The 10,410-nt window shown below is 45.7% G+C and overlaps 2 protein-coding genes across 2 annotated transcripts; both read left to right on the top strand.

Moving 5' to 3' along the window:
- The first annotated feature begins 206 nt into the window (after positions 1–206).
- Positions 207–3,184, top strand: LOC123494079 (uncharacterized). The gene has a single exon (XM_045228710.1). The coding sequence runs from the start codon at positions 455–457 to the stop codon at positions 3,182–3,184; it is 2,730 nt and encodes a 909-aa protein (XP_045084645.1). The 5' UTR covers positions 207–454.
- Positions 3,185–6,471: 3,287 nt separating this feature from the next.
- Positions 6,472–9,661, top strand: LOC109755359 (uncharacterized). The gene is made up of 2 exons (XM_020314274.4): positions 6,472–7,404; positions 7,703–9,661. Exons 1-2 carry the CDS (start codon positions 6,850–6,852, stop codon positions 9,371–9,373), a joined length of 2,226 nt encoding a protein of 741 aa, XP_020169863.1. The 5' UTR covers positions 6,472–6,849; the 3' UTR covers positions 9,374–9,661.
- Positions 9,662–10,410: the final 749 nt, after the last annotated feature.

The raw sequence follows: 10,410 nt of genomic DNA, 5'->3' as shown, positions 1-10,410 counted from the left end.
GATGGTTGTGATTTTCTTGTACGCATCCGATCCGGGGATTGGGATCCCACAAAACTGTTTGTCCAAGGCAACCCAAATATATATGATTAACCACCCTTGTGCATGCAATTTCAATCAATTTATAGGATTCACGTACGAGTTTAAGGAATCGGGTGACCCAAGTCTTGCCAAATACGATCAGGCCTTTGCCACCGATGGCTTTAATCTTTAGCAAAAGCCAAAGCAAAAGGCAAAAGGAGAAGAAGAGGACATCAACCACGAGCACGTGAGGAATACTAAATTACTACCCCCAGCACGCAAGGCACAGTAGCATCCAAAGCAACAATGCCCTCCACATTCCATCGAGAGCCTAGCCTTCATTAGAGAAGGACCTGCTGGTTCCGGTATCATTGTTCCTAGACAAATAAACAATACTCACGACCACGAGCGGACGGGGAAGCAAAATCACTCCATCATGAGCCTCTCAAGTGCTGTGCAATGGTGGGAGGAGTGGCAACTGCGCATTCTCGTTCTCAGCAGCCTCTTTGTTCAGTGGCTCCTCTTCTTCTCTGCCAGCATGCGTAAGCTCCCTATTCCTTCCTTGTACAGATACGGAATATGGATGTCATACCTGGGCAGCGATGCTCTGGCCATATACGCCCTTGCCACCCTCTTCAACCGCCAGGGGAGGCAAGATTGTAGCTCTGGGCAAGGCACTAGCATTCTGGAGGTGGTATGGGCACCGGTTCTCCTGATCCACCTGGGAGGGCAGGACCTCATAACTGCCTACAACATTGAAGACAATGAGCTATGGACGCGACACATCTTCACCTCTGTATCTCAGGTCACCGTAGCCATCTACGTGTTCTGCAAATCATGGCCAGGCGGCGACATGAGGTTGTTGCTAGCATCAATCTGTTTATTCGTCGTGGGGATCCTCAAATGCGTTGAGAAGCCCCAGGCTCTCAGGAGTGCTAGCATTAACAGCCTAGTCAGCTCTTCTGGCCCTGCTCCGAGGAGGAACACAGACGGAGAAGGCGGGATCAATTCGCTTGAAGACTACGTGAAAAAAGCAAGGGCTTTTGTCCAGACCAACCCCCGTCATCAAGCACAAGAAGGTGATGTGGTTGACCTTGAGCCTGGCAACCATCTTCCTCAAGCACAAGGAGAAGACGCTGCCATGGCCGTTGAGGCCGACTATCAGCCTCGAGCACATGGAGAAGCTACCACCGTGGATATTCAGCCTGACCACCATCCTCTGGCCTCGAGCACATGGAGAAGCTGCCTAAACCAAATAACAAGCCGTTACAACAAAAGCATGGAAGAAATACAAAGGCGAGTTGATGACTATGATATGACCCTTGAGGTCTATAAGCTATTTCTGGACCTTGCATCATCGTATCATGATCGGCTTGCTATCCTTGAATTCATCTGGGTACGTGACGGAAACCAAGCATATGGTTTGTTGCAAAATAGGCTATCCGGCGCGTTCGATCTTCTCTACACCAAAAGAAAGATGTTCAGCCTAATGGAAAAAAGACGCAAGGAAAACTCAATATTCTGGGTTTTTCTTTCTGACTGCGTACGTGTATCAGCTGCATTTCTGCCATGGGCAGCCATCAGCCTCTTCCACAAGAGTCACAAAGATGCTTATAATGCTAACGATGTGAAGGTTACCTATGCCTTGTTATGTTGTACAGCAGTGCTGGAGATTTGCTCTTCTTGCATGACCATGAGAGACCAAGGCTATGCTGGTTCTGACCAAGGGGAAGCCAGTTCTGGTTCTGGGGTTGCTAAATATAAACAGGCAAGAAGAAAAGTTGTGCTGCATTTAAGAGTAATTGTTATCTGGTTCCAGCGTCCACCGATCATGGACTGGCTCGCTAACCTTCTTAGGGCACTAAGACAGTTCAGCAGTAAGGCACTCTTAAATAGCTTTGTGGGCCAATATAATCTGGTATGGTTCTTTGCATGTTACAAAAGGCACTCCTCCTGTAAGATGCTCATCGGGGAATTGTTTCACTGCAAGGACTTTATTGACCAGTATTGGGGGTCCATGGCACCCTGCAACTCAACCGTTGCAATTACAGAGTTGGTTCTGGAGTATGCGAAGAAAGGGTGGGAAGATCAAATAAAAGATGCTGACAGTTACTGTAAGTTCAATGATCGCAGGGGCTGGGGGACTCTTCAGGTCAACAAGTGTGACCAAGACCTGGGCTGCAGCTTAAGGAGACCATTCGATGAGAGTGTTCTTCTCTGGCACATCGCCACAGATTTCTGCTTTTACCACATTGGCGCATCAACAGATCACCAATGCGCCACTGCTCAGTGTATTCAAGATGCTTCTGGTGAGGGTCATGGGTGTGCTGTTTGGTGTGAAAGATCTCCTCATCACAAAAGAGCCGTCCAGTGCAGAGAAATCTCCAACTACATGATGTACCTACTCTTTATCAATCCTGAGATGTTATTGCCTGGCACTAGGCGGAATCTGTTCACAACTGCTAATGTGGATCTGGAGGAGATCCTCAAGGATGACAATCCATCGCTCAAAAAGATCCTCAAGGACGGGCCTTCTCTCATAGAGATCTTGGGGAGAAAAGATTCAAATTACCGAAATATTTTGAAGATCTGGTCCGACGCCAAAATGAAATGGCGTGAGGAGATCAATAGAGGACTTGTGCAAACAGTAATCTCCAAGGTGCAGTCCACAGAACGCAGAGAAGTTGTCGCATGCACAAAATTGTCACCGAATGCAGAGACAATCTCCAAGATGCATCCCACAGAATGCATAGAGTTGTCATCAGATGCAGAGATACTCGCCAAGGTGCAGCCCACAGAATGCAGAGAGTTGTCACCGGGCGTGGAAACATATGCAACTACACAAGGTTTTATCATCGATGCATGGAAGCTTGCTGAAGCATTGTTGGGTTTTGGTGATGAGAAGAAGATGTGGGAGGTGATTGAAGGCGTGTGGGTGGAGATGCTCTGCTTCTCGGCCAGTAGGTGCCGAGGGTACCTACATGCCAAGAGTCTGGGCACTGGTGGGGAGCTACTCACATATATCTGGCTCCTGCTGTCGCACATGGGGATGGAGACCTTGCCGGAGAGGCTGCAGAGGGCGGAGTTTTCAAGTGAAGAAGGAAATGCCGGTGCCTCTTCATCGACTTCCCAGGTCAGCGATCCCACCGGGGAAGCCATTGTTTGAAAAACCATTTGTACTCTGCATTTCAATCTTAGTTGCTTATTTGCTTACCCATGGAAGCCTTTTGTGTCATCCTTTCATTGCGATGTTCCATTTGTCGTTGTGCCATTTTTTTGGAGACATTATAACTATGAATATGTGCTATACCAGACATCTGGGGGCGAAGATCCACCACCCTTCAGGCACTCAAGTCCTCATGAAGCTGCTGCTGATGGTGGTGGTGCATCTACGTCTCGGCCTCAAGAAATAGTACCAGCTGAATAATTATCTTAGAAAAGCACTAGTCCAGTTTGATGCCTGGCAGACTGTTTGTGTGTTGTGTTATTTGAATTGCCAGATTAATTACCTTTTATCTCTACAATGATCATGTCTGTCGTATGGGTGCCAGGTTACTCCATGGATGCATGCCCCGTGTTGAATTCTATAGCATGTTTGTTTGTAAGAGTGGATTTGGTGTGATTGGAGTCATTTGAACCGATGGTTTACCCGGTTGATGTAATGAATGTATTGCTACCCAATTGTCAGAAACTGAAGTGCTGTTTTTCTCCCTCAACCTCCAATGTGTGATATACCAGATAGATACATGCTTGGGAGGGGATGGAAAGACGTTACTGCTGCTGACGAAATACCGGCAGAGTTACCTGAGAAATTATTGCCTCTTTATTTACATTAGAGTTGGAAATAACCCGTGTCTGTATTAGCAATCTGCTGTGTTCGGTTCTAATTTGCCCAGTCAACTTATTACTGCTATCCAAATGCCGTGATTTTTTCTTCTATTATTTTTATATCTACAAGATTTGTTGCAACGTTGCTCCATCACAAGAACAGAGCGTTCAACCATGCCAAGGCTGGAGATTTCTTTCTTCGCGTTCAGAAAAGTTTATAACTGCGTGATGTGTATATATCAGACACATGGTGGGAGAACCTCATAATGCAATGCAGTTTTCCTCCCTCGAATCATCCAGTGCCGCTGCTGCGTCGCGCCATCCGTAAAGCAGAGCGTTGATGATGCAAAGGTAAGGTTGCAGCTTCCTTGCATATGCAGGGAAATCTTATAACTGTGATGTACCACAGGTAACCAAAGACATGGGGATATGGAGGACCTTGGCCAACAAGGCGTCAGATGCTGGAGCATCATGAAGAAGAAGCTGATGCTGGCTGGCGCGTCTACCTGTCAACAAACTGAAGAAATACCAGCTGAATAATCTGAGAAATTACTATCTGCTTATACATGGGCATAATCCTGTGTCTGCCTTACACATCTGCAGTTCCACTCTTTTATTTACTGATTGCGCGTGCCATGTTTGGCGCGTTGCACTATCTGCACCTGCTCTTCTGCGCAGCTTAATGAAACTGCCATGGTTGCCCTGAATGACATAATATGATCTTCACACGCTCTTCATGTATAACTGATGGATGGTTCCTTAGTGCTCCATTCCTACAGTGAGCATGCCTGCAACGCCATCGCTCCATGCTGCCGTACAATTCATTTAGTGTTAGACGATGATGCATGCCTTTCAGTGCAATCACCTATATACGCATGCTTCCTGCCGTGGTTAAAACAATCACACTCCCTCGATTTATAAATAATTGAAGCTCTAAATTTATTCTAAGTTAAGCTTCTTCAAGTTTTACCAAGTTTGTAAAAATTATATCAATAATTGAAACACCATAGTTGTATTAAAATCTTTGGAAAATATGAAAACTATGTATAATTAATTTTGTAGATCTTGCCCTATTTTTCTATAAACATGATTAAACTCAAATTAGTGTTACTTAGGACAAACATAGAGCTACAATAATTATAAAACAACTATGTGTGTAATATACCTGCATCTATATATCCCACTCACCCAAGATCTAGCCATGTTTGATCCGCGTGCGTCGAGCCTTCCACCCACGCGGACTGCAGATCAGTGGTGGACGCCTGGATGACACTTGATCTGACGTCCGCGGAGGCGGCGAATCTTTTAAAAAGATCAGCCGGCCGACGCGTAGCAGACCCTCTTTTTAAATGAGAATATACATACTCAAGTATTTTAATTTGTCAAGTCAATTTAAGCACCACTTTTTTTATAAATATATTATTTGTGTAAAATTGATGTTTTAGTTTGGACCTACTTACGCGTGTGATCTTGCATCGTATAAATGACATGCTTTTCTTAGTCGACCATTTATTATCTAAAGCTTTGTCTTATAATAAAATCAAAATACCAAATTTCCGACAAAGTGAGAGGGCTAGATGTATGATCTCATTTCTTGAATGGAGTACCTACAGCCAGAAATTTTGTGAATTTTTTACCACTAAAATGCCAAAGGTTATATTTTTCTACCCTAACAAATAATAATAAAAGGCTTTAACCCACAAAAGTAGAAATAAAAATAAAAATAAAAGGTTTTATTATCCTTTTCTCTCGCGGACCGCCGACCCCCGCCCCCCCCCCCCCCCATCACTCTGCACTGGGAGGCTGGCGGCTCCAGCGACGCCCCACCCGCAACCAGCAAGCGGATGGGGATGAGCGACAGAGGAGGCAAGTATCTCTCTCTCTCTCTCTCTCTCTCTCTCTCTCTCTCTCTCTCTCTCTCTCTCTTGCTCCAGTTCACGGCGAGATCCAAATATCTCTCCACATCTCCAAGGAGAAGCGGGGACGGACGGGACTGGACGGGGCAGGGCGGCGGCGGCAGAAGAGGAGAAGGCGTCGGTAGCGGACGGAGAGAGGGACAGCAGTTTAGGGAATCTTCCTACCTACCAGGTTTGTCAATTCCAGTTCATGCACCTGCTATGCTATTAACAAAGTAATAAATACTGTTTGAGTGCGGCGAATCTGCACCCGGGCTCATCTGCACCCGCGCTCACGGAAAAAATCAAAAAAAAATACTAGAAAAATTCAAAAAATTCCAAAAAAAATTCGGGTGGTAGATATTTAGGTGCGTGAGGTTCGCTGCAAAATGCAACTCGTTTGGACATTTGAGCAAGTCTGTGCAAAAAAGACAAAATCGGGGTCCGTGAAAAAGTTTACTGTTCACAAACTGTTTTGACCTGATTTGTCTTTTTTGCCGAGGCCTACTCAGATGTCCAAATGGGTTGAATTTTGGAGCGGACCTCACGCATCAACTTATCTACCACCCGAAAAAAAATTTGGATTTTTTTGAATTTTTCTAGTATTTTTTTTGAATTTTTTGCTTATCAGGTGCAGATGAGCCCGGGCTCCAGGATGAATTATCCATACTGTTTCACCTTTCTGAAATCGAATTGAAAATATGCATCCTTTTGAGCTCGAATGGACGGTCTCTGCAGTGTATTGAACTGATTCCATCTAGCCAAGAAAAAGTTTGCTTTGAACCAACCGCGACCTGGTTATAATATCGCTGCAGATGCTCTAGGTGGGAATCATGCATGCTTTAAGGAGTAATTGGAACGATTAATAACTAGGCCACCATGCAAGCAAACAGAAGTTAAGACAAGGCCAACTAACTAATTGGCCAAGCAGAGCAAAACATATGATCAAACCAGCCGCTCGATTAACATAAGCAATTCAGTAGACAGCGTGACAATGCTGGAGTGGTTACTCCTAACCATGTGCATACACATACACTGGATCGGATTAACGTGCGAAATGAATCGACTCCTCGCTTGCTGCTTGTGAGCTGAGCGGGAGAGAGCAGAGATGGGTATCTCAGGTGCTGTGGAATGGTGGGAGGAGTGGCAGCTGCGCATCCTTGTCTTGGCTAGCCTCTTGGTTCAGTGGCTGCTCTTCCTCTCTGCCGCCATGCGTAAGTTCGCTATTCCTTCCTGGTTCAGATCCACAATATGGCTTGCATACCAGGGCAGCGATGCTCTAGCGGTATATGCCCTTGCCAACCTCTTCAGCCGTCAGAGGAGGCAAGATTGTACCTCTGGGCAAGGCAATAGCATCCTCGAGGTGGTGTGGGCACCGGTTCTCCTAGTCCACCTCGGTGGGCAGGACATCATAAGCGCCTATAACATCGAAGACAACGAGCTATGGACGCGGCACGCCCTCGTCGCTGTGTCCCAGATCACAGTAGCCATCTATGTCTTCTGCAAATCATGGCCAGGCGGTGACAAGAGGTTGTTACAGGCAGCAATCATGTTCTTCATCCCGGGGGTTCTAAAATGCTTAGAGAAGCCAGTGGTTTTAAAGAATGCTAGCATCAATAGCCTAGTCAGCTCTTCTAAGCCTCCTCCGACAGAAACATACCAGGTATGCGATACTAATTCAACTCTTGCAACTATACTGATCTATCGCATATATTGCAAGTGTTCACCGCAAAAAGTAATCGGGCTAGGTATACCCCAGTTAGGCATAGAGCTTGCAATAAGCAAATCTGTTTCCGTTTTGACATGTTTTTAGATAATGGAAGCTTTACTCTTGTCCTCTGAATCAACTAGGATTCATGTAACCATAGTGCTTACCTTCTACTTGTAAACTTCAGTAAGACATCACGGATAAAGCCTCGAGTAGATGCTCTAAATGAACGTTGTTTCTTTCATGAATGCAGTTCACTCTTGACGACGGGCGTATCTACGATGATATCAACATACTTGAAAACTATGTGCAAGTAGTTGGAAAATATTTCCATGAAAATCCGGACCCTGACAAACAAGGAAATATTACCCACCCCTCCCATCTATTTGTAGACCTTGCATCCTCATATGGTGATCGGTTCGATGTCCTAAGTTTATTCATGCCACTTGACGGAGAGGAAGCGTATGACTTGCTGCAAGAAGGGCTTTCTAACATGTTCAACCTTTTTTACACAAAAGAAACTTGGAGCACCCCCTCTAGTGGTCATATGAGACACCCTTGGCAACTATATTGGGGTTTATTGCTACGGTATACAAGTTTGTACCTGCCATGGGCAGCCATCGGGCTCTTCCACAATTGCCATAGAGAAGCTTATAATGATTACGATGTCAAGGTTACATATGCCTTGTTTTGTTGTACTGCTGTACTGGAGACCTATTCAATGGGTACTAAAATGGGTCTTACCGATTCTTTTTTCTCAAAATTTGGAGATATTCCTGCTGTAGTAAGATTATTCCCAGGGCTAACAAAGAAAAGGAGATCACAATTCAGAGTTTCCCAATACAGCCTTATAGGATTCTTTGCCCGTAACAGAAGGCACAGCATGAAGATGTGTATCCTGAGTTTGCTCCAGTGCAAGGACTTACTTGACCATCGTTGGTGCATGAAGCCCTGTTACTCATCTGTTGCCATTACAAAGTTAGTTCTTGAGTATGTGAAGAAAGGGTGGGAAGATGAAATAAATGATGTTGACAGCTATTGGAAGTTCAACGACAACAGAGGTCAGTGGACTCTTCAGGGCAAGTGCGAGCAAGACCTGATTTGGAGCTTAAGGGAACCATTTGATAAGACTGTCATTCTCTGGCACATCGCTACAGATTTTTGCTTCTACACATCAGTTGATCACCAATGTGCCCCTATTCAATGCAATGAAGGTATTGCCCCTGGTCAAGGTCATGGCTGTGCAGCCTGGTGTGGAATATCTCCTTATCACGAAAGAGCTGTCCGGTGCAGAGAAATGTCCAGCTACATGATGCACCTACTCTTCATCAACCCTGAGATGCTATTGCCTGGCACCAGACGAAATTTGTTCATGTCTGCCAATGCTGAACTGGAGAATATCCTTATGAATGACAAGCCATCAGTCGAGGCCATCCTCAAGGGCGACAAGCCATCACTGCAGGACATCCTCAGGGGCAATAAGTCATTGATCCAGTTCCTCAAGGGCAAGAAGCCATCGCACAAGGAGATCAAAAGAGGGCTCGTGGAGATAATAATCACCAAAATGAAGACCAGAGAAGTGCCATCTGATGTAGAGAAAAATCCAGCTGAAGAAGGCTTTATCAACGATGCCTGGAAGATTTCAGAAGCATTGTCGGCTTTAGGTGATGAGAATAAGATGTGGGAGGTGATTGAAGGTGTGTGGGTGGAGATGCTGTGCTTCTCGGCCAGTAGATGTCGAGGGTACCTGCATGCCAAGAGTTTGGGTACCGGCGGTGAGTTGCTCACCTATGTCTGGCTCCTGCTGTCCCACATGGGGATGGAGACCTTGCCCGAGAGGATGCAGAGGACGGAGTTTTCAAGTGGTGGAGGAAACGGCAGTAGCTATGCATCTACTCCTCACACTGGGGAAGGCATTGTTTGACAAATGTTGGCTCTTAATTACCTACCCTGCTTCTCGAGCATAGTTGCTTCTTGCCACCAGTGGAAGGCTTATTATATACGTGTATCTTGATTGTTCGTTCTGATGCATATTGTCCTCCTTGTAATCATAGCTGTCTTGATATTCCAGTGTGATGTTTTCGTGTTTCTTGTAACAGTGTATGTACGTCTGAATGAGATCTGAACAAAAAAGAAAAAAACCTGTAATATCATTTTGTTCTTGCTACGTGTTTAAGAATGGATTTGAACACTTGTTAACGCTGTTGATGTATTATTATTACCCAAAGTGGAGAAAATTGATGTGCTGTTTTCTTTGTGAATCTCCATAATTGAGTGGCTCACTACCAGAATCGAACCCTATGCCGATGGCCCCCGTCGGCATAGGCCGTCAGCAACATATGCGTCGGCGTACCCCCGGAGGCCGTCGGCATAGATGCTATCCCGACGGTGTCCGTACATCTATGCCGACGGCCCGGGTCGTCGGCATAGTTCCTAGCCTAACGGTGGCTGTCGGCGCCGCCGTCAAGTGCTGCCCAACCAGGAGGGGCCACGTGGCAAGGCTATGCCGTCGACATAGCCTTGCCAGGTGGCGCCTCTTGGTTGGGCCTGGAGTAGGGCTATGCCGACGGCTTGGCCGTCGGCATAGCCCTGCCCCAGGAGTTCCCAGTAGCCGCCATGTGGCACCTATGCCGACGGCTCGGCCGTCGGCGTAGTTTAAAACTATGCCGTGCCATGTGGCGGCTATTGGGAGCTCACGCCAGCCCTATGCCGACGGCATAGTTTGTGTCTGTTTTTTTTTCTTTTTTCTGTTTCTTTTCAGCTCAATTCATTTCAATATATACAGCACATATGAAAGATGCAAATAGACAAACTGATAAGGAGCAGCATCACACAACAATATATGCATCATCACACAACATAAGAAGCATCGCAAATCATAAGCATATAAGTATCATCACCAGCAAGCATATAAGCATCTCACAAACAACAATAAGTATCATCACAAGCATATAAGTATCA

The sequence above is a fragment of the Aegilops tauschii genome, chromosome 5 (assembly GCF_002575655.3).
Source record: "Aegilops tauschii subsp. strangulata cultivar AL8/78 chromosome 5, Aet v6.0, whole genome shotgun sequence".
Taxonomy (NCBI): domain Eukaryota; kingdom Viridiplantae; phylum Streptophyta; class Magnoliopsida; order Poales; family Poaceae; genus Aegilops; species Aegilops tauschii.
This window is presented reverse-complemented; position numbering and strand designations above follow the sequence as displayed.